The sequence below is a fragment of the Fukomys damarensis genome, unplaced genomic scaffold (genome assembly GCF_012274545.1).
Source record: "Fukomys damarensis isolate Sample0158 unplaced genomic scaffold, DMR_v1.0_HiC HiC_scaffold_19, whole genome shotgun sequence".
Classification (NCBI taxonomy): Eukaryota; Metazoa; Chordata; class Mammalia; order Rodentia; family Bathyergidae; genus Fukomys; species Fukomys damarensis.
Window position 1 is genome coordinate 5,150,771 of NW_022900931.1, and position 24,276 is coordinate 5,175,046.

A 24,276-nucleotide genomic window follows, 5' to 3' on the forward strand; every position below is an offset into this window, starting at 1 on the left:
CGGCCACCCACTGCAGAGATGAGCAAGCCGAGGCCCCGGGGCACTGCAGGAGCCGCTGCAGCGTCGCCTCCACATAGCCTGGGACCCAGACGCCCTTCCCGGAAACTCCCAGCAGCAACCGGGACCCTGGCAGGGGACGCCTGCATCCCGCCCGGCTCACGTGAGCGCACTGTCTGCTCGGCTGCCAGCCTCGCGGAGCTGCCCAGATGGCGCCGCTTATTACCCTCACGTGGCTACGCAAACGAAGAACAATTGATTACTGCAAGCGCGCAATTAGGCTCCTCTCGGGCCCCTCTGTTTGGGTGGGCAAAACGGGTTTCTGCAACCACGGAAAGGAGGCAGAGGGAGCTTTGCTCAAAGAAGCAGGCTGTGGAGCCACGGACTTAAAAAGGAGTGAGAGACACCGACAGAGAGAGGCAGTGAGACCAGGAAATTCAGGAGGACGAGGAAGGGAAGGTGGAGGAGAGAGGTGGGAAACAGGCGGGAGTAGGCCTGGAGCAGACACAGGTTCAAATCCTACGCTCTGATGCCTGCTGGCTGTGTGACCTTGGACAAGTGAATTAACCTCTCTGTGCTTCACCTGCATCTAGCAATTAGACTTGCCACACAGGCACTGGGCTCCACATTTATAAGGCCGGACCAGCCCATTCCTCGGAGTGGAGGGAGGGGCTCCCGCTCCTCAGCTCTCAGTGGAATGCCTGGCACGTGGGCACCCCTGAAACAGGCTTGTGGGGTCTGTGTGGTGCGTGGAGGGGTGGACAGGTGAAGAGACAGATGGACGGGTGAGTGGATGAGGACTGAGGCATGGGTGGGCCTGCGGGTGGAGGAAGGGTGATGGCCGGGGAGGTCGGTGGGTGTGGAAGGGTGGACGGGTGAACAGATGGGGACGTGGATGGGTAGAAGTGAGGGGGAGACGAGGAACAGGCTTGTGGGGTCTGTGTGGTGCGTGGAGGGGTGGACAGGTGAAGAGACAGATGGACGGGTGAGTGGATGAGGACTGAGGCATGGGTGGGCCTGCGGGTGGAGGAAGGGTGATGGCCGGGGAGGTCGGTGGGTGTGGAAGGGTGGACGGGTGAACAGATGGGGACGTGGATGGGTAGAAGTGAGGGGGAGACGAGGAAAAACACCATCGTCGGAGCCTCGCTGCGAGCACCACGGGACCCTGAATGTGAAAGGCCTTGGCCTGGAGGCCAGGAGCCTGGGGAAGGGGACACAGCTGCACTGTACAGAAGCCCAAATCCTGGCGGAGCCCTGCGCCCGTGGCTTCCTCTGAAGCAGGGCTGAGGGATCCTTTGCAAAGAGGCAGGTGCCCCAGGGTGCTGCTAGGGGTGGAGGCACAGCAGGTCGGGGCTCTTCCCCGAAGGCTGCGTGTACCAGGGACTCAGGCTGTGCTGGGCGTCACCCTGCAAAGAGGTCCCTCCCCGCCCCACGCCCTGACACGACTGACACGGCCTCCCCTGGAAGACTCAAGGGCTCCCTTGAGCTCCCCAAGTTTGTCCCTTTGGGCTTGGCCCTTCCTGAGCCCTATACCCAGCAGCCTTGGGCCCCTCCTGGCAAGTGCTGCAGGGCAGTAACCTCTGGTCTAGCATCACCAGACCAGGAACCGGGCCCCGGCACGGAGGGAGCAATGGCAGGCTCAGTCAGTGACGCTGGTCTGGGCCAGAATGCCAGGAGTTTGAACTTCATCCTGAGGACGAAGGTAGCCACAGAAGGTTATAGACAGATGGCATGGTATAACTGATGATTCAGGAACTCCCTCCTATTGGTACAAAGAGAGTGACCTGGAAGGGGATGCTGGGGAGCCAGCGAGGACCCCTCAGTGGGCACGGGAGGGAGGGAAGGAAGACACTGGGTCAGGAGTGGCAGACAGGAGGGAGGGACTGGGAGGCAGCATAGAGGCGGCATGAACGGACAGTGAATGGGTAGGATGTGGGGTCCCAGGTGGGAGCAGCAGGTGAGCGATGGCCTCAGCTTGGGCCAGGATGGTGGCTGTGGAGTAGAGGGGGGCATCAGGAAGTGGAGTCCACAGCTATGAGGTCGTAGGTGGCTAGGGTAAGGGAGCAGGTCCCGGGTTTTGGACAGGGTGAGGGCTGCCCGGTGGAGCCCATGTCCAGCCCTGGAGGGTCTGGAGCCAAGGACCAGTGTCTGGGAGGAGAGGGGCCTGAGCCAATGTGCAGTGCGTGAGGCTGGAAGGTGGGCTGAGCCCTGCGCCAAGGGAGCAGCCCAGGAGGTCCCAGCACAGCAGGCACTCAGGGAGCGCGGGGTGTCAGGCTCACTTGCCCCGGGAGGTCAGACTCACAGCAGCCCGACCAGCCAAGCGACCTCCACTCTCCACCCCATCCAGACCCCGGCCCCAAAGCCCCACCTGGCCGGGGCAGCAGGACCCTGGAGGGCAGCGAGCCTTACCCAGCGGCGGTCCATGGGTGATCAGGACGTCCACACCCTCGGGGATGAGGTTCCACTTCTCCAGCAGGGCCTGGCCTCGAGGCAGATTGAAGCCCCATCCATAAAACCAGGGCTGCCTGGAGGGGAGGAGCGTGAGCGTTAGAGCCACCAAGCATGGGGTGGGCACGGGAACGGGGCAGAAGCCACCGGGCCTGGCGCAGGACCAGCACTCGACCGAGGAAGAGACAGGAGGGCAGGGGAGCCCGATCCGGGGAGGACACACTCATCGCTTCCCACAGCAGCTGCGGCCCAAGCTGCCCTCACCAGAGGGCAGGAGCCATGCCGTCACCCAGGCCACCGACCCAGCCCCTTCCCTCCGTTAGTCCCACAGGGAGCATGGGCCTAGATTATTCCTGATGAGGGAATCCCAGGCATTTCTTTAAATGATCAGAAAATAAGACACTGTCATCCCGGTGTGTCGACAGTCGGGAGTGGACTCGGGTACTAAGCTGTCACAGGGGAGACAGCTAGATCAAACCACACCAGATGCCCACCGTGCCTTGGCACGTCTCAGCTCTACGGGCCAGTATAAAGCCATCAGAGGGGCCGCGGCGGGGCTCAGTGGTACAGCACCTGCCTAGCATGTGTGAGCAAAAGCATCCTGCTGGGGCCATGAGAAGCACCCCTGAGGGTTAAGTGATTGTGACCCCACACGAGTGGAGCCTCTGGGGGTTCGGAGTCACCGCCATCACCCTCAGCACCTCATGACCTCTGTCACCATTGCCATCTCCGCTGCGGTCTGCATGTTCCTCCGCTGAGACCCAAACCAGCAGGGTGCCAATGGAAGGAGGGGGCCCTGGGAGGCGAATGGATCGTGAGCGGGGGTCTGCGAAAGAGACCGGTGCCCCAGAGGAAGAGGCCAGAGAGAGACCCCAGCCCTTCCTGCCAGGGGGCAGTGAGAAGATGCCATCTCCACACCAAGACGCTGGATCCTGGACTTCCAGCCTCCAGACCGGTGAAAACTAAGTTTCTGCCATTCACAAGCCACTCTGCCGAAGGTACTTTCTTGCAGCAGCCAAAACAGATTACAGAAACCATCAACGCCATCACAACCGTCACCACCGCCATCTCCACTGCCACTGTTGCCACCGCCGCTCTTGTGGGTCCAACTGTGCCCCCCAGAAAGATACCTGGCTAGATCCTGGTGCTGTGCACATGCCCTTAGAAACGGGGCCTCTGCAGGTGCAGTCAAGCTAAGAGTGGGTCGTGCTGCATCCGAGCAGGCCCTAAATGCAATGGCCAGTGTCCTTCTAAGAGGGCCACATGGAAACAGGGACACAGGCTGAAGAGGTACAGCATGGGAGAGCGTGGGGGAGGACAAGAGGCTGCAGTGAAGCTTCTAGACGCCAAGGAACGCCCAGGACGATTGCAGGCAGCCCCAGAAGCCAGAAGAGCCCTGCAGAGATTCCCCTTCAGACTTCTGTCCTGCAGGACCGCGGCAGAACACATTTCCGTTGGTGGTGATGGTTGTTACCCAGCCCTGCACACTGATACAATCCCCGTCACCGTCACTGCCACCCCAGGACCTCCACCCCTGCGGTGAGGCTTGGCCTTGTGGATTAGGATACTGAGGACCAAGGATCAGAAAACGAAAACTGTCTCCAGCATGTTCCACACAGCTCCTTTTGTGCCAGGCCCTGTCCTGAGACATGAAAGGGTGTGCTCACCCCACTGTTACAAGCACCCTAGGAATTAAGATTGCCTTTTCCACACGAGGAGCCTGAGGCCCTCAGAGATGAGACGGTGCTGGGGTTTTGCCACCTCGTGACCGTTTGCCTGCCTGTACACACTGTGAGACGGGACGGATGGCCAGGCTTTGCCCTTACAGCCCATGATGCCAAGAGCTGCCACCTAAGTCCCGAGTCCATTCTGTGGGACAGCGGACGATGCTAGTTGTTAGCCCAAATGGCCCTACCACCCCAGTGCACCTGTGTGGGACCCTGTGGGACACCATTTGAGAACCAGGATGTAATCCCACCCCGGCGGGTCCTAGACAAGAAGATGCAGTCCAGAGAGGGGAACAGAGGCACCCAAGGTCACACAAAGGAGACATCGTTTTTCAAACCCAGTCCGGATGCTCTCTGCCCCTACCTTCAAGCCTGTAGTTCATCTCCTGAGACCTAGGCATACAGAGGAGGACAGGGGAACACGCTGGCCACCGCTCGGGGTCAGAGGTCTTTCTGCAGGCCCAGGGAGGGGCGGCACACACTGAAGGAGTGGTGGGGAGAGGGCCCGGGACTGACGGGCGGCCTGGCGAGGGGACAGACACTGGCCGTACCCACAACCTGCAGCAGCTGCCCACACTCAACCCTGAGGCGGACCCCACAGATCCCCGGCCCCCAGAGAGCTCATTAATGGCAGGCGGGCATACTCACCACTGTCCCCCAAACCCCACCACAAGCACCATCACCCCACAGAGCCCTCCCAGTGCCCCCCCAAGAGCTTGGCTGAGAAAGCTTTGGTCCCGGGTAGGGTTTTCAACTGCATTTTGATGGCTCCCAACATTGTTTTTTAAGGTACAAATGTTAAGAAAACACCAGGAAACAGAAACCTCTCTGTTAGATATATTTCTAGTTAAACAGACGCACAGGGTGGGGCAGGAGGTGCCACAAGCAGGTGGAGGCAGCCTGAAGCCACTCGAGGTCTTCCCAGGAGCCTGGGGCCTGCCACTGAACAGGAAAAGGGACGATGCATTTCTGGCAAAGACTCCAAACACAGACTCCGTTTTTCAAAATTCTAATCAAATATTTACCAGACGGGACGAGCCCCGTCAGTGTGGAGGGAAGGCAGCTGTCTGTTCTCTTGAGGCTCTGCTGGCGGTGGCTTTTGGAGAGACTCAGAAACACATCAGAGGCCCCAGGTACCTCCTCCCAGCAGCCGACCCTAGGGAGCCCCTGATTGTCCCGCTTTCCCCTCACCCAGCATTAAGGAGCCCTGTGCCGGGGTGACAACTCCCCGCCTGCTTCTTGGAAACACGGGATCTGGGATTCTGGGAAGCTGGACTCCACGCACCTCTGGGGACACCCAGAGAGGTCGTCCTACTTCCCGGATTGCAGTGGGTAGAGAGATGGGTCTCCATGGAGCAGCTGATCCAGAACGGTCCCGCTGTCTCTCCCGCCTCTGTCCCTCCCCACGTGGCCCCATCCACCCTGCCCATCAAGGGGAGAGCATCTCAAGGGTGTAAGCGAGCTGGCCACCTAATCTGCAGGTCCTGCCAGGAGGGGAGGCAGCTGACAGCTGTGCCTTAGGTCCTGGAGGACGAGGGACTGCCTTGTCCCCCATCTGATGGGTACAAAAGGCACCGAAGCTGGCATCAGATGGCCAGTCCTGCACCTCCCAGCCTCAGTTTCCCTTCGTCAGATGGGACAAAGAGGCCAATGTCTGCAGATCTTACCCCGTAGGGCAGGGAGGGCCTGGCTTGCTGGCCGCTGTGCCCCACTGCCAGACACAGGTGGCAGGGGACCGCCTGAGACTGGAGCCCTCTCCGTGACCACTCTGAGCTCCTCACTGCAAGTGGGCGCTCAGCTCCCATCAGCATCGGGGTAGCAGGAAGAGGAGAGTCCCACAGCGGATCTTCCAGAAGACAACTCTGAGCCGGCCCGGGCTGGGGACAGTCAGGAGGGTGAGCAGGAGCAGCTGGTGGCTTTCGGGCAGGGCTGTTGGCTGACTCTCCAGGGCCACCTAACTCCCCAGGCCTGTGAGCAGCCCTTGGGGCCTGGGTGACCTCAGTCCTGCATGGTGCTCACAACACAGCCTCGACCCTGCACCAGGCCAGGAGACGGAGGTGACATCGAGGCTGTATCTTTTTCAGCAGCTGCTGGACGATGAAATGTCCCCTCCATGTCCCGTGAGGCCTGGTGTCCAGGATCAGTCACTGGGACAGGACACAGGGGCTCCCAAGGGCCCGTCACCCAAGCGGCCACCCTGGTCTGAGACGTAGGAACCTGTGAGCCTTGAAGCCGGGTGCCCGAGGGCCCGGGCCCAGTTTCCACCACGCTCCAGGGCACCCCGCCGACCGTCCATCCTTCCTCCAAGCGTGTCCAGCCTGGGCACCTCATGGCCTCCAGGAGGAAGCATGAATCAGAATTCCAACTGAGCGACGGGAGGCAGCTTCATGTCCTGAATTTCTGTCTTTCTGTTCTAAAGTAACCATTGGAATAATTTTCTTACAGAATGATAGTTGCCATGACAACCAGAGCAAATTTTCCTTTTCTGAAACAGATGTCTCATTTAGTTGAAAATTAGAATGTGAACAAACCCATGGGAAAAATTAATTCAAACTTTAAAAGAGTGCTGAATACAATGTAATCTCTCAGAGGTTAACCCCTTAACAGCTTCTCTGTGTGCGGATGGTAACCTTCCGATCTAGCCTAATTAAGCTCGCTTATCCAACATAAATGACCTCCTCATGGCCGATCATTAAACGGTTTCCCCCTGCAGTGGATTCCCGGTTCCCTCACAGCAGGCAGGAGCGGGGATTCTCGTGGACAGCAAATGGCAAAAGCAGGGCCTCACTGCTTGGGGCGTCTGCCTCCCCAGGATGGTGTGGCCCCTTGTTTAAGGAGCTGGGCCCAGGCACCCCCGCCTGCACCCTGTTTCTGGCTGTACTGGGGTCTAGGCCATGGTGGGGTAGCCCCAGGCTGACTCCAGGGGCACATCCAGGCCAGGGCGTGACTCCCCTGGATGGAGCCCCAGCACGGGACACAGAGCGGACCCCACACAAGAGGCTCCAAAGACCTCTCCAAGAGCAGCCAAGCTCAGCCCTCACACTCATCCAAGGCCAGAGCCGCCGTTGCGTCCCCATCAGACAGATGCAGAGGAGACTGGAGAGCGGCCGAGACATGCAGCCAGGGCTCGGACCCAGAATGCTGGTTCCAGGGCCTGTTTTCCACGCCTCCCACCAGGGGACGGCATTCACCCTCCTCAGCAGAGCCCCCTTGGCAGCCGTGGTCACGCAGAGTTGCTCAGGGGACCCCCGGGACCAGGCTGTCGGGAGGCCCCATCTTAGGCGGAGAAAATGGCGGCACAGAGAAGCCAACAGTGCGTCTGAGACTGCACAGGAGGCCAGAGGGGTTTGGACCAGGACTCCAGGCTCCTGCAGCCGGCGCCTAAGCCAGTGGCTGATGCAGCCAGGACCCTGGGGTGGGCCACAGGCTCCTGTCAGTGGCAACTTCCTGCCTGCCCTACCCAGTCCACCTTTCAGACAGTCCTGCTCAGGGTCCCTGCTCAGGTCCCACCGCCAAGGGCCTCACAGTCACTTCCTGCCTCCTGCACACAGCCAGGCCTGCCCTCATCTGAAAGAGCCCTCCTTGGCCTCTCCTCATCATCCATGATCCACTGCTCATTAAGGCCTTGCCCAATGGCCACCTCTTCCTGTAAGTGCCCCTGATCATCTCTCTCCCCAAGCACAGGCATCCACTCCCCAACCCGAGTGCCTTGTGTTGGCTCCTCCGAGGCAGGCCCGGGTCGGATCTGCCCATGACTCTCTCGTGCCCAGGGGACAGGGGGCTGGGCCCGGGTGGGTTTCAGGCGGGGTTTGCTCAAGGTACGAATGAATGAATGATGAAAGGAGCAGGCGGGAGGAAGAACTACACCTCAGCCCTCCCCTCCTCGCACCCCGCCGGCGGGAGCCCCACCCAGAAGCCGGCGGTCAAATCCCAAGACTACAGCAACAAGAGTGAGAGTAAGGAGCCCCCACCTGCTGAGGGCCCTGTTCTCAGGGGGCGCTCTGTGCCCATTTCACGGGAGAGGCCTCTGAGGCAAGCCCAGGTCTGGATGTCACACCCCCTGCAGCATCCTCACGCCGGAAACCCCCTGCCATCTGAGGCAGCCCATTCCCCAGGTGCGAAACCCCCAGGGGAAGGGACAAAGGGGTCACAGCTCTTCTCCGGCTCCCTCCTCCAACAACCTCTGCTCTCGGCACCCTCAGAGCAAGAGTGGTGACACAGCGACAGTCCAGGCCCTGTGGCTGGCACGGCATCCCTGAGCTCTCAGAAGAGCCCGTCCCCCAGGCCAGTCCCCCCGCACTGTGTCCCTCGTCCTGCCTGGCACCAGGCTCCCCGGCTGAGGCCAACACCCGTCACTGCCACAGCGTCCGAGGAGGCTATGTACAGCACCATGTAGGCCAGGCCCAGGGGCCCAAGGGATTGCACGCCCGCACCAGCACCCCTTCTCCCAGGGAGACGCCCCACTGTAAATCTGCCCTGCTCTGGTGAGCGGTCTGCCATGCCCCTCTCTGCACCCCTTGGGCTGAGGAGCTGAGGGAAGTGGCGGCTGGGGTGCCAACTCCACCCCCACTCCGTGGGACCCAAGGTGCCCTGAGGGCCAGGACCGCATGGGGCACAGTGTCCGGTGCCCAGGACGTGTGTCCGTCCCACCCTGCACCAGGCACCCAGCCATAGTCGAAAATGTGGCGGCCCCGCGATGGGACCGCAGAACAGACAGGGCCCTCGGTCACTCCTGACTCACCTCCCCACCTCCCCACGCGCACAACCATTCATCTTTGGTTTGGTGTGGGCTGTGCGGTAGGGAGAAGGCAGATGATTCGTTTCCCACAAGAATCTCAGAGTGGTGTGTGCTGTGTGCAGGGACACGGCCGTGCGGGAGTGAGATCTGGGCAGCGCGAAAAGTTGGGGGCAGAGGGAGCCTGGGCGGAGGGCTGTGTGAAGTATGCAGGAGCAGACACGTGTGCGAGTCCGAATGAGAGTGTGTGGGGACGTGTGCGCCTATGACGTGTGGGTGTGAGTGGGAACACTGAGAGTGTACACATACGTGTGTGTGTGTGTGTGTGTGTGAATGTGTGCGAACAAGTGTGCCTCGGGTGGACATGAATGTTGCACGAGTCCTTGCGAGGGTGCATGTGTGAGTGTATATACGTGTGAGGATGGCTGCTGTGCGTGTGTGCGTGAGTGTGTGTGCGTGTACACACGTGTGTGCACGGAGGGCAGCACGGCAGCGGCCCGGCACTGAGAACTTCCGTCCCTGCCCCTGAGTGTGTCACCCACGCAGCAGTGAGCGGGGCTCACATCCTGAGGACCCTGTGGAGGTCGCCAGGATGGGACTGCAGTGGGGCCACTTGCCGGACACAATTGGGTCCCTTCGGGTTGCTAACCCAGGGTCGCCTGGCTCCCGTGTGGCCGTCCAGCAGTCCCGCAGGGCAGGCTCCAAGCTCATGCTCAGTGGACTGGAGCGGAGAGCCCGGAGCCCCTACCCAGGGCTCCCTGCATCCTCCTGTCCGCCCTTCACAGACGCGGGAGAGGCAGGGACCCTGGGTCCGAGGCCCAGCCCTTCCTAGTTCTACTTCCCAACAGGAGCCACCAGTGGGCCAAGCCGAGCTGTCCTCACCCACAGTGACCCGGCACTGCCCCTTCCTAGGGCTGAGCTCTTGGGCCAGTCCCTGACAGAGCGGGGCCGCTCTCGAGCTCTGTGGCGTGGGATGGAAAGGGCCCTGCCTTGCCCGTCGTCAGCAGGCAGACTAAATGGGGCAGCTAGGGGGGAGCAGCTCACAGGAAATGACAACTCCAGGGTGTGGCAATGAGGGCAGTCTCTGTGTCACCCTGAATGACAGGGGGGGCCACCGCTCCAGCTGAGACACCTGGAAACGCAGGACAACATGTCACAAACACCGCTTTAGAAGAGCCAGGACTTCAGCCTCTGGGCTAGGGAAACAGGAGCCTAGTGACCGGGAGGCAACGAAAGGGAGAGGCCTCCCAGGAGGGGCCTGGTGGGGCAGCACAGAGCCACGCCACTCAATGGGCAGAGCTGGCCTCACTGCGTCCCGCCAGCAGGTGGCCAGTGACAGCAAAGCCCTGGAGGCTGTGGCAGGGCGGGCAGGGTCCCACCCAGCCAGAAGCCGAGCACCCTGCACCACGCCCAGGACCTCAGCCATGTTCCTCGAGGCACAAAAGGGGTCCGGGGCTCACGATGCCGCCCTTTCTGTAACAGGCGCACTTCTTCAACTAGAATGATGCCCTGTGGCAACTCGCCGGGCACAGTCCTTGCTGGGGCCCTGTCCTGCCTCCATTTCCCCATGAGAGCTTACGTAAGGAAGTCACTTTACTGCGTGGAGCTCAGTCTCTCCCTCTACAAAGTGGGAGCGGGGCTCGCCAGAGTCTCCAAGACTTGAGCAGCTGACGCGGAGCCTCCAGGACAGTGACAGAATGGCTCTTCCGATCTCACAGTCACACCGACAGGCAGCCCTAAGTAATGCCGGGCTCAGACTTACAGTTCCCGGCTGCTCCGTGCCTGCCCCGCCCCACATGCCAGGCCACCTCAGTACATGAAGAGGAGAGCAAAGAAACACCAAGGGCGAACACTAGCGCTCATGCCAGCCTCCTCCCAGGGCCACCCGCCCTACAGCCCCACCCCGGAGGGGCAGCTCGGACTGCCACCCACCATCTCCGGCGGTGACAGACGGTACAGGGCAGGAAGAGAGCGCCCACGGTGTGCTTTCTATCTGGATGTCCCCTAGAGCCTCAGGAGTGCGTAGGGGGTCTCTGGGGAGGTGACTGGATCGTGGGGCTGTGACACTCATCACTGGATTAGTCCACCAGTGAGTTCGTAGCTCAATGCGATGCTGGGAATGACACCCTGAGGGAAGCGAGGAGAGCCAGCGGCGGCGTGACCCGAGCAGTCTGTCCCCCCCACATCCCTCGCTGCTTCCTGCCTGCCCTGCCATGGGCTGCTTCTCCTCCATCACACACCACCCTGCTTTGGAGCCAGCTGACTCTGGACTGAAACCTCTACAGACTCTGAGCCAAAATAAACCTCTCCTCCTTTCATTTGTGGGTGTCAGATATCGTGCCCTGGCAGCAAGAGAGTAACTATGACACTCAACCTCCCTGAATGCTAAGGACCAGGTGACTGTTGCCGTCCTTTCACAAAAGCCAAGATTCTGTCCAGGGCTACAGTTGGGCCCAGGCTACGTCCTCAGTATGGCCTTGCACAGCCCTGGCTGTCTTACGGGGCCAAACCCTGGAGCCCCTGGCTCCTAGAGAGAGCTGCCTACCTGGCCTGAGATCTGGCCCTGCTGGGAGGCAGCCCAGCCCCCAGGCCCGGAATCCAGATCAGAGCCCAGACACCCAGCAATGGGCCCGGCAGCCACTTCTCAAAGTTTAATGTCTCAGCAGGTTTAGATTTCTTCTTTCAAAATACCAGAAGTAATTAGACCAGATGGACCCGCTGTGTGCCAATTCCACTCTCTCCCTCACTGCTTTTTTTTTTTAAATCAAAGCCGCTTTCAGTTAAATGAGAACAAAAATGCATCCAAAACCCATAAATGAATACGGTATGTATACGGGACTTTTTTTTTTTTTTTAACACTTAGGGTTTTGTAACAGCTGAGTTCTTCCTCTGCTCCTGCAGTTGGTTCCAGCCCTTTTCCTGAGCTGCTGTCCACAGAGAAAGCCTCCGTGCTAAAGGTGCCCCAGGGACCAGGGAGAGAAACATCTTTCCTGGGTTCTGCAGAGTCATGGCAGCCCAGGAGAGTGGCAGCAGAAACAAGGGGTCCTGACGAGACTTTTGTCCCATCCTTGTCCAAGCAGGCGTGGAGAGGAACCCACGCAGGGGAGCAGACAGGCCTGGATTCAGGGGAAGAAAGGTCTGGACTTCAGCTGGGGTACCGAGGAGGGTGGTAATACGGCGAGCCGGGAGGCAGCTCGCACGCAGCATGGAGAAGAGGGAGACCCGGGGGACAAGGAGTTGATGGCAGGTCTGGGAAGCGGTGACAGACAGGAGCAGACCCCGGAGAAACTGGTCTGAGTCTTAACCTGAGATCCAGCCTGGCATCACCTACCTATTCATTCAGCCATTCGTTTATTCATTCAACAAATATTTATTATGAGAAGCCAAATACTACATTAGGGACTGGAATTAAGTGCAGAGAGATTAGACGGGGAAAAGAAAGATTTGCATCGCCAGCCTCGTGGAGTCTCAGATGTTCCGATAGGCAAACGTAGTATGAAAGAAATCAACTGTTAAAATAAGTATGACGGTGCGGTCCTGCCACCGAGCGGACTAAAGCAGTGGGAGGGGAGTCTGGACAGCCACTCACAGTGCAGACCAAGACGGCAGTGCAGAGTGGCCACCTCCCCAGGCCAAACAACAAGCTTCCTCCGCGATGGGACGGGCCAGGTGCTGTCCACGTGAAAGCACCCTAAATGAGGTCCCTACCTCACACCATCAACACCCAAACATAACAGGCAAATTAATAGGGTTCTGGACAACAAAGTAGAAACAAATCTTCATGACTTCAGAGAGAGGGAAGACGTCCTCAACAGGGCACAGAAAGCACTTCCCACGAAGAAAAACACTAAGACATTTATTACACCCAAATCAAGAACTTCTGCTCACCCGACAGCTCCACTAAAAGAGGGTGAAGGCAGCTCACATGGGAAGGAAAGCAGTTTGTAAACGTGCAACTGACAAAGGGCTCCAGTCACATTCAGAATCCACACAGAAACTATGAACCAATCATAAGACAGATCATCCAAGCAGTTTTATCAACGGCCAAAAGAAAACTTTCCAAAAGAGGAAATCAGTGATCAGTAAACACATAAAAAGATTCCCAGTCTCCCTGGTCATCAGGGGGAGGCAAATCAAAACCTACTGAGACAACTGCACATACCCGCAAGAATGAATGAGATGTCAGGCCCTACAATACCAAGTGTTGCCAAGGATGCAAGGTAAATCAGTGCTGACAGAGGGAATGGATTGGCATAACTGCTCTGAAAAACTAGTTAGCAGCTGTTCTGGAACTGCAGACTTGCATGGTCAAACACCGATGCTATATCCATACCTGTGTGTGTGTGTGTGTGTGTTGCGTGCCAAATCCAGGGTATACATTTCTGTGCACTAAGAGACATGTACAAGAGTGCTCATTGTAACACTAAGTTTAATAGCTCCAAGCCAATGGTGGCTACATTTGGATAGAATGGATAAGGAAATTGCAATATCCAACTCAGTGAAATCCTACAAGCAATGAAAAAAAAAAAAAGAACCATCACAATATGAGAGAATCTTAAAAAAATAATATAAGCAATAAAATTAGACCCCATCCTGTATAGTAACCCATACTGCACTGCATCTACTTTTATAAAGCAGATGAAGGGTGTATGTGGGAAATCTTTGTACCTTCCACTCAAGTTTTCTATGAGTGCAAAATTTTTCTAAAACACAAAATCCCATTAATTTTTTTAAAAAGAAAAGTGGGCCAGGGATTTAGCTCAGTGGCACTGCACCTGCCTCACAAGCGTAAGGTCCTAAGTTTGATCCCCAGAGCCGAAAAAAGGAAAAAAGAAAGAAACAAGCAGAACTAAAAATGTCAGAATTAGGGGTACAAGGTGAAAATCAGCATGCCGAGTTATATTTGAATTTCAGATAAAGAATAAATAATTTTTGATTACTTGTGTCCCAAATATTGTATGAGATATATTCATATTTAAAAATTATTCTCACCAGGCCCAGTGGTACATGCCTATAATCTCAGGAGGCTAAGGCAGAAGGGTTACAAGTTAGAAGTCAGCCCTAGCGACTTAGTGAGACTGTCTCAATAAAATAAAATAAGCCGGGCGTGGTGGCACACTCCTGTAATCCCAGCACTTGGGAGGCTGAGGCAGGAGGATCGCTATGAGTTCAAGACCAGCCTGGGCTACATAGTGAGTTCCAGGTCAGTCTCAACTACATAGTGAGACCCTGTCTCAAAAAACAAAAAAAACTAAATAAAAATAAAAATAAAATAAAAAGGGCTAAGATGCACCTCATTGGTAGAGCACTGAAATTCCACAGCCTATTAAAGGTGAGGCCAAGATTTAGGCTTAGGCAGTTTGATTCGAGCCACAACTTTTCTTAAAGAGGGGTGGTAGGAGGATTATAAACCACTAGGCAAAGGGACCCAATTCAGATTCGCTGTTGTGATACTCAGGGCCTGCACCTCGCAGCCTGCGGACCCCTCCTCTCTTCCCACCCCACTTGGGCCCTCGCTCCTGCCTTCCTCATGTTCCTGTGCATTAGCCCATGCCAGCCCCTCCTAAGAGGTCTCCTTCTGAGTTTCTGCCCAGCAGACATCAGGGCTGGGCTCCATGGCACTGGCAGACAGCCTCAGCCACCTCCTCTACCCTGCTTGTCCCTGATCCCAAGCTCACTATACCCCAAGTGCCCCAAGGGCCTCGTCTGGGACCTCACAGGCTGCAGGGGGCTCACTGAGACCCTGGAGCCTGTGAGTACCAGGGAGACAGCAGCTGGCTCCTGGGGGCTCAGGAAGCCTCCCGGCCCCAGGTGCCACCCTGTGTCACCAACCCGATGCGCTGCGTGGGAGCAACCTTCCCTGGAGCCTCTCCACCCACACAGGCCCCTGTCCCTACCCCCAGATGCCCACTTCTTCCTAGCTTGTGAGTGTCCTGTTCATCCCTCAGCGACCCACACCCTCCGGGGAGCCCTCCATCACCCCACACTTTGGAGCATAGGAGGTTTCTCCCTCTGGTGTGTGCTACCTGCCTCCCCCCGCCTGCACAGGACATCCTGTGGCCTTTGCCAGCGGGGACACTGAGGAACACCTGAAGTGCCCCCCCATAGGATGGTGCTGTCTTCTAACCAGAGGTCCCCGAGAGCCTCACGCACTCACGGGCAGGGCTTCTGCAAGGTGATCTGATTATAGGGCTGGCAGATGACTCGCTGCTAGGAGAAGGCTCTGGTTGGAAGAGGCGGCCACTGGGTTCATTCTTGGAAGGGCCAGAAGGGTTTTTCTCCTTCCCAGCTCCCCGCTTTCCATCTGCTTCCTAGCCATCTTCTCCACCACGCCCTTGTGCCGCGCTGTTTCTTGCTTGCAGCCAGCCATGGACTAAAACCTGAGCCAACATAAATATCTCCTCCCTTAAGTTGCCGGTGTTGCGTCTCAGCGACAAGGAAGTGACGATGACAAATGGAGAGAATAAATCAGTCCTGACGTGGCTGGGTACGGTTTACAGAAAATGGTGCTGGAGCCCTCAGACCAGGGTCCAGCCTGCCGCGACCGCCAGAAAGTTTTCTGCTGTCTCCATCACCACCACCACCGCTGCTGCTGTCTCACTTGCGGGAGACCAGATAGGGAGATTGAGGGCTAATTAGAAAGACGGTGCGCAAGTGTGTCGACAGGCTGCAGGGAAACGTAAAACCGGCCGAGATCCCGTCCTTTACCCGGACAAGTTCCTCGGACGGTGGGAGACAGATGAATCCTGTGGGACCCTAACCGCTTGTACCTGCGTCTGAGTGAACAAGGCCGAGAGTGCCAGTCACTCGGGGCTCTCCATGGGAGGCAGACAAGGGCCCTCCAGCCTCCACATTTCAACCTGACTCTGTGTCTTCTCTTTTCGTCCTCGTCACCCTCTGGCAGGCTCAAGCTCGTAGGTCGGCTCCTACACTATCACTGCTGTCAACCATCACCATCGCCGTCACCGCCACCGTCCTCGTGAATCATTCCGTCAGCTGCCCATCGTCAGGACCCTCGGCCGTCACCGTCACCCTCACCACGGTCGCGGTCGCCACCACCGTCACCTCCTCACCGACCTAATCGCCACCCCTTTGCCTGGGTCGTCGCAGTCACCGTCACCATCATCCCCAGGACTCCCGCGGACACACTGGCCACCACCCGGCCAGGTGAGCCCAGGCACAGACCTGGTCGCTCTGCATCGCAGCGAGAGCAAGGGCTCAGCGTGAGTCTGGTTTCTCTAAATACCTGCCGTCCCCACACTGCCGGCCAGGGCTCCGGCACCCAGGGCCATTCCGACTGCCTTTCCGCAGTCAGGATAATCAATCTCCAGCCCCACATATCTTTCGGTGTAGGGTTAGAACACAGGCAACAGAGAAGGACCCCGATGCCACAAGACAATGATTAAAAGCAGGAGTTCTGGAACCAGCCTGCTTGGGTTTAAGCCCAGCTCTGCTCCTTTCTGGCTGTGTGACCTTTAGCAAGGTCCTCAGCCTCTCTCTGCCTCAGTCTCCTCGCCTATGAAACAGAGATAACAGCGCTTGCCTGTGTGTGGGGCGATGTACAGCACAGAGGACACGGCTGTTGTTAGCCTTCCCGGGTTACCTGTGGGGAAACTGAGGCCCAGAGGGAGCCAATGAGCCGCCTGGAGTCACACAGGATGAGGGAATGAGCTTCAGTCCTGGCTCTCACGATCCACAGCCACCATCCCTACCACCCCTACCTCCTGGGCAGGGCCCTCCGCTCAGCTCTGTGCCCAGCACCTCACAGGACCGCCACTCCCCCGCCTGCCACCTCTGTCCCTTCTCCCTCTCGGCCATCAGGAAGGGCGCCCAGTGCACTCACCATGGGGAGCCGTAGACCCGGAATCCCCGCACCGTGACCTCCGAGTCCTGCAGGTAGATGCAGTTGGTCAGCAAGGACTGCACATTCTCATAGTTCTCCGGCTTCAGCTTTGACACGGATGGGAAGTAGTAGAAGTCCTGCTTGATGAGGTCGGCCATGAACTCCTGGTCAAAGGTCAGCTCGTGGTTGCCGGCGATCACAATCTTGTACTCGTAGGGCAGGCTGCCTGCGGGGTGGACACGGACAGACAGCGCACGGTGGGTGGGCCCTGCTGGAAGCCACAGAGCTGCTGAGTGAAGGCAGGCAGCAGGGTCTTGGCCCAAGAAGGCAGCAACCCACTGGTGTCCCCGGAACCCTGCCTGCCTTGGGAAAGATCCCAGTGCCCACGGGCTAAATGGAATCAAAGCACACAGGGCTTACGCTGGAGCCACTTGCACTGTGCCGTGTGCACACACACCCCGGGCTGCTCCCGCAGGCTGCATGAGTCGCCTCCTCTGGAGGCCCACCTCTGCAGACAAGACGCCCTAAGCAGGACAGTAAGTGGCCTCAGGGCGATCTGGCACCTGGGCTGGGTGCTCGCCAGCCCAAGGCTACCCCAGCCCCAGCCTCAGGAATGCCCCGGGCCCTGCACCTGCCCCACCCCAGAGCCAGCCTGACGCTGGGCTTGGACTCTTGACTCCCAGCCTCTGCCTGAGCTTCTGTGGGCTGGGAGGGAGCTGCAATGGTCCCAAGGCCCCAGTGTGGGTCCAAGTGAACCTGGAGTCCTTCCTCCAGCCCCTCCCGGTAGGCAAGGCCCCAGTGCGGTCAGGAAAGGGCCGTGTGAGGAGATGGTGTCCATTCAGCCAAATATGCAGCATTTTGTGCTCTTTGAAAGAGCAGTGCCAGAGATGCTAAACTTTACAAATCCAAGTGTTTCGGGAAGAAAAGAACTTCTGTCCTGAAGTCTTCAGCAGCTGATGAATGACAGCTTGGGCCATCCCAGGGTGATGGAGTGCACAAACACGATCATGCCTGGCACTGAGCTGGCTCTCGAATCTTCCCCATTACACAGATGTGGAAACTGAGGTACGTGGAAAGGGAAGGGCCATTGCTAAGAGCGTCTGAGCTGCACCTCACACTCTACTCTGCCCCTGGGTGGCTCTGAGTGCCACAAATTCACACACAGGGCAGTGTCCCTGCATTTGGAGCCAGCTGACCTGAGTGCAAATTCTGGCTCTGGCTCTCTCAACCAGGAAGTCACTTAGCCTCTCTGAGGCCGGTTTCCCTGCTGATCAAGGTGGGCATGCCTGGCGACCAGCCCCTCCCAGGACCTGAGGACCCTTTCCGTGCCCCTTCCCGGCCGTGCCCTCCCCTCCTCGCCCTCCTGTCAGGCCAACACAGTCTGTCTCCCCAGGAGTCTGTCTCCGCAGGGCACCACAGCCCAGGAGCTTTCCCTGCGCATGCACAACTGCGACATGAAAGTCTCTCTTTGGCTCTGCGTGCATCCCCTCAGGACACAAATTCAAGAAACGCCTCTGCTCCATGGTCAAGGACTCTCAGAAGTGGACAGACCCAGACTGGGAGGACACAGATGAGTCTCGGCCATGACGGGGGTGTTCCGGGCAGAAGCCCATTCCTTGGCCTCTGGAAAACCCCAAAAAGGGCAGGGTGCTGGTCCAGACCTGTGACCCGATGCCACTGCACACCCCGGAGCCACAACCACCACGCCATTCTATTATTTGTCCAATGGGACACACGAGTCCAGAAGTCGGGGCCAAACTCCACACCTGTCCAGCTGGGGCCACCGCCAGCCAGCCACGTGCCCCACGGCTACGGCAAACAGCTGTGGATGACCCCAGACTCCCAGCAGGCTGCTGAGGGTGGGCCAGGCTGGTGGGTGAGGCAGAAAACCACAGTCTGCCCTCGCTGCCTGAGACACGCCAGGCTTCTGTGCAGTTGGTTCAGCTCCAGGAGGTAATGAGGACACGGCAGCCGAGGGCCCTTGGCTGTAGTCACCTGGGTCCCTGATCCATCTCACCACCGACTTACTGTACAACTTAGTTCCTCCATGTCTGTTTCCTCACCTGTAAAATGGGAACAGCAACACCTGCCTTACATGCTGGTCTCGGCATTATAGAAGATGTTGAAAGGAAACGTACAAAAACTTTTGGGCGAAAAAGTCAGCTTCCCACAATTTGCAAACTAGCAGCCTGCCGGCCAGACCCATCCACAGACGTATTTTGTTTGGCACAATGGTTTTCTAAAAAACTGAATTTGTTGCCAGCATTAAAATTTTGAGAGATTCCCAGTGAAACTGCATTCTTTCCGTTTTCTCAAAATAAATAAATAAAATGTAACATCGGGTCAGGAAGTGCTGAGTGCCTGTGTCCCACCTCAGACAGGACAAAGACATCCAGCTCTCCCCAGTCCCCACCTGCCCTGACCGCTTGGCCCTCAGTCTGCTTTACTTGCTTTAAAGCACTAACCACTGGCTAGGTATCTGGGCTTCTGGCCCTCACTGCAGTCCCTGGAGACGTGGAGGGGACACAGTGGCCTTGGCCCGGGTGAGGCCTCCATTCGGGCTGTTGGAAGGGGACCTCAAGCCCATGCAGCTCCCAGCCCTCCACCCTCCCAGCCTGTTCCTTGGCCCAAGGGTACCAAGTAGCAAAGCCCAGAACACAGAAATGTTTGCTGCACCCATCTCTGTTCCCAGCAGGTCCCAGCACAAATCTGGCAATGGAAGACACCAAGAGCACCAGAGGGAAGCCCGCTGCGAGGCTCAGGTGGCTAGAGTAGAGGGAAGAGGCCTGCAGGGTTCCTGCAGCTAGGGGAGGACGTGGAGGGACACAGCGGGAATGACTGCCACTCCCCGGAGCCCATATCGGGAGTCCTGGGATCGCGACTCCCAACAAACCTTCCTAGGAACATCCCCCTACGTCCACTCTGAGCCTAGAACAATGAGACCCAGAGGCCAGGTGACCCGCCCATGGCCCACTGGGGGTGGGTGGTTCGTTGGACACTGGCCCAGCTCCTCCCATGCCTCTGGGTCAGCATCTCGGACACCTCCGAAGTCAGCAGCCCACAGAAGCAGCCCAGGACCCCTCCTTAAGTTCCTCCCCATACCCAGTGCCGCAGGAGGGGAGCAGGGCCCCTAGGGGTGGGGCACCTTCTGCCTCAGACTCCAGTTTCCCTGCCTCTTCCCTGCACACCCATCCAGTCCACTCCCTGTGCCACCAGAGCCGGGGGCTGCAGCCTGCACTCGTGTTTATGTCATGGCTCTGACTGGGCAGCGTCACTTAAGAAAATTAACAAATTACTCCGACTGTACAGTTCTGCTTATTCCCGCAGCTCCTAGCTCCTGGGGTTAGGGTGTGCAGGAAGCCATCAGTTCTCCTGTCCTCCCACCCAGCTTGCAGACGAATCGGAAGACTGAGGCATCATCCCTCTCGGGGGGAGGTGGACAGGTGGCAAGGACCAGCTCCTATACACAAAACCACACAGCAGGGCAGGAGCCACAGTTCCCTGGGGTGACAGCTTCATGAGTCATGTCTTTTCTACAAGGTGGGCCCCTCACAGCCTGGAGGCAGTGGCAGTGTCCATCTGCAAACACAGAAACCCTCAGCACTGTAGCACTAAGCACAAGTCTGGGTAATCATGTGAACTCACTATTCACCAGCTGCTTGTGACCTCTGCAGACACGAAAGTATCGTGAGCCCCATCTCACACCTGAGGAAGGTTTGCCAGAGGTTACGCAAATCAGCAACAGAGTGACCGACAACCACCAAGGGCCATGGACATTCGACAGATGATGTAGCAGCATTCTCAGGTGCACTGTGCATGGTCAGGCTCCACTGCCTTTAAGTGGATGGGTGCATGGATGGATGGGTGGGTGAGTAGGTGGATGGATGGATGGGTGGATGGACAGACACATGGATGGATGGATGGACACATGGATGAATGGACGGACACACGGATGGATGAACAGACACACGGATGGATGGATGGACAAATGGACGGATGGATGGATGAAGGCCTGCATTCGTAGATACATACATGGATTATGGATGAGGCATGCATGCACATACATGGATGCGTGGGATGGATGGACAGATCAACCAACCCATCCCGAGACAACTCTCACTGTCTCCTTTATACCAACTGACTTCTGTCTCCCTGGATCGTTCTCTTTCTTCCAAAAATTTCCTCCAACATTCAGATTCACCTCCCCGATTGTCTCCACAATCCCGACTGTCTGTCTCCAAGTCTTCTCCAACTGAACCTTCTCTCTTGAAGGTGGATAGGGAAAGCAGAACTCATCGTGGAGCTGGACGAGGTCTCCTTTCCTTCTCTGTTCCAGGGCTGCTACCTCTGCATTCCCCTAAGGCTGCATTAATCTTCCAGTGCTCCCAACATCCTGCGGCTGCCACCAACCTGATGGGTGAGAGGCACAGGGACTACACGTGACAGGTTTTCTTGCTTAGCTTCATCATCCCCACTCTGTTTGGGCAGAGGTGCCTGCATGCCAGCACACAGAGGAAATGGATGTAGTTCCCTTTGTCCTTGACTGCTACGGCCCTCTCTGCCACAGCAGATAAGAGGGTTGACATCTGGGGGAGCAGCTGTCCGAGCCCCAGGACAGGAGGGGTTCTCCAGGTCATGCATCAGCAGCTCAGACAGCAGCACATCCTGGCCTCTGCAGATGGAGGAAGCAAAATGCAAGGAGCCACTGAGGCAGCCGGTCAGAAGGGCCCCTGCTGGGCCAGGGGCTCAGTTCCAGTGAGTCGGCACCTGTGCTGGCCTTGGTGAAGCTTAGCGGGCAGACAGATGGTTCCAAAAGGCTTTTCTTTCCCAGCTTCCCTCGCCTACCCAAAGAAAGCTAAGTCTCCAGACGGCCTGCCCCAAGTGTACACCCTGCTGGGAACTCACTTTCACCTTTGAAGTTGGACCCTGCCGCAAGCCTCCCAGCCCTGGCCAGCTCTCCGCACACCCTGGCTGGACAAAGGATACAGTCGAGAGGCCCCCGAGCTTCCAATCTATGCCCCTTCTGGGATGGGGGAGGAAGCTGAAGCTCACAGACCGAGGCCACACAGTGAGACTCAAACCCTGGGCTTCAAACCCTGGCCACTGCCTCAGGGGTCACCTGAGCAACTGCCACACCAGCCTCTAGTCGGCTATATGCAACAGACCGCTTGGGGGACCACAAGGACATGAAGAAATTCAGGACGAGCATGGCAGTCACTCGAGGGACAAGTTAGACCCTGCAATTGGAGACACGGCTATTGGGCCCTTGCTGGTGGCCAGGACGCTGCCTGCCAGCCTCTGACCTTGAGCTCCCAGCATTGGGTCTTTGACCTCAAAACTACCCTACAGCCCCTCACCCTTTAGAACTGGAGGACATGGTCATGTACCTGTAGTCTGCATGATAATCCTCAGGCCGTGTCCAAAATGGGGCCCTCTCCTTGGCCAGATTATCTGAGACCCTGGCATTCCCTAGCCATGGGTTTCATGGTGGTAGAGAATTATTAATCAGCAGAGCACTAGAGGAGGTAGCTCTTCTGACAGAAACCTCTGCTCTCTGAGCTCTGAGATGAATCCTTCTCCAAAGGGTTACTGTTCTTTATCAGCAAAGCTTCCCCATCCCATTCACAGGAAGCGCTGCCCCCAAACTATATAATCCATTACATTCAGCGAGATATGTGCAAGGTCCTGCGCCAGCGATGCCATTCCCAGAGCTGCGCACTGGGCCCCGCAGAGTTTTCGCATGCTCTAAATGCAGTGACAATCAGGAAAATGCCCACTTATGGCTTCTTCAATGAAACGTTTCCCCCCAGTACGGCTGCCTGTGGCCAGAGGACTCTATGAGACCTTCCCGGAAGTCAAAACCTGGCAGCACATTCGTGCCCAGAGGCATTCGCAACCCACCACCGCCCACCACTCTGACCCTTATCAGGAGAGGAGGTGAGACCCCCAAACTATATAATCCATTACATTCAGCGAGATATGTGCAAGGTCCTGCGCCAGCGATGCCATTCCCAGAGCTGCGCACTGGGCCCCGCAGAGTTTTCGCATGCTCTAAATGCAGTGACAATCAGGAAAATGCCCACTTATGGCTTCTTCCGCCCATTCCCATCTCGCAGAACACAGCAGAGGCGGTGGAATAAAGAGACGGCATAACGATCTCTGATTGCATTTTTAGTACGTCTTTGACAGTCCTGTGTTTAAACACTTGCCAATGTCTGGGAGACGTGCGTGAGCAGACTTCCTGGCACGGCACGCAGTCCAGCCCGGCTCGGAGGGTGGAGCAGGCTCCGAGAGGCAGCTACAAGCCACTGTGGGGTCTGGGTGCAGCTCGAGCACCTGCACACCAGCAATGTGGAGGACATGGGCCAGAGATGCTCGGAGAAAGGGAGACCAGGTACACCTCAAACAGGCAGGGGAGCCCAGGACAGGTGCTGGCCAGTGGCCAGGGCTGGGAGAGGGAGCACAGGCCTGGGCTGTGCCTGCAGAGGCCAGGTTCACCTGCCCTGCATCAGGATCTCCCCGTGCCTGGCGGCACAATTAACAATTTATACTCAGTGCTTCTAGACACGATGCAGGCAAGGCCACTGACCCCATGCACAGATGAGAGGCCGGGAATGCAGGCCAGGGCCCAGCTAGTTTGCATAGCATTGGCACCCAAGAGCCCCATCAAGAGGTGCTGCAATGCAAGCTGTGGAGAGGTTGGTGCACACACAGAGGGCACCCCAAGGTGGGTCACTTGCTATCTCTGAGAAGTGTTAACCTGGCAGGGTCGGCCCCTCCCAGGTCAGCGAGTCCCCAAGGTGTCAAAGCGTGGGAGTGCAGGGAACATAAAGGCACGCGTAATACATCCTGGATGTTCACCACTGTCACTGCGCTGTGCAGCTGTCTGGAGATTTAAATGCTTTATCTGCCACACAGCCCAGGGCTGGGGGCTGGGAAGCCAGAGGGGAGAGGCTCGCAGAGCTCAGAGCACTACTTGGGGCACAGAGGTCACCAATGCCTGGCCCCGCGGCACTCCCACGGGACAACCATGTGGCACCGAGCCACAGGCCCGCTCTGCACCCCCCTCGCCAGGCCCTGCAGGTCCCACGCGGGAGCCTCCTGGACCCACGACTCCACACTGGTGCCCATATTTAAAAGGCAAATGTGATATTTCTTCTGTTCGATCTTAATAGCCAAAATGTTTAACTTTCAAACATTTGTTTTTCCTGGGAAATGTTTTAAAAATAAGAACATTAAGTCCTCATCCTCTTCAACTGCTTATTTCCGTTGCTCCCACAGAGCACATACGACATCAACCAGAAGGGACAGTTTCCCCCCAGTACGGCTGCCTGTGGCCAGAGGACTCTATGAGACCTTACCCGAAGTCAAAACCTGGCAGCACATTCACGCCCAGAGGCATTCGCAACCCACCACCGCCCACCACTCTGACCCTTATCAGGAGAGGAGGTGAACAGGGACCATAGCTGCTATACGCAGAACTCAGGGCTGTGGCGCCCCCTGTTGGTACTGTGACCTCATCTCTT

At 57.5% G+C, this 24,276-nt stretch overlaps 1 protein-coding gene across 1 annotated transcript in view; it reads right to left on the minus strand.

Moving 5' to 3' along the window:
• Mpped1 (metallophosphoesterase domain containing 1) overlaps positions 1–24,276 on the minus strand; it is a 57,520-nt gene that overhangs the window by 5,948 nt on the left and 27,296 nt on the right. Inside the window, exons 3-4 of the mRNA XM_010634379.3 lie at positions 16,751–16,976; positions 2,407–2,522 (exon numbers count right to left, since the gene is read on the minus strand). Coding sequence (XP_010632681.1) covers positions 2,407–2,522; positions 16,751–16,976 — 342 coding nt within the window. The remainder of the gene's footprint in view (positions 1–2,406; positions 2,523–16,750; positions 16,977–24,276) is intronic.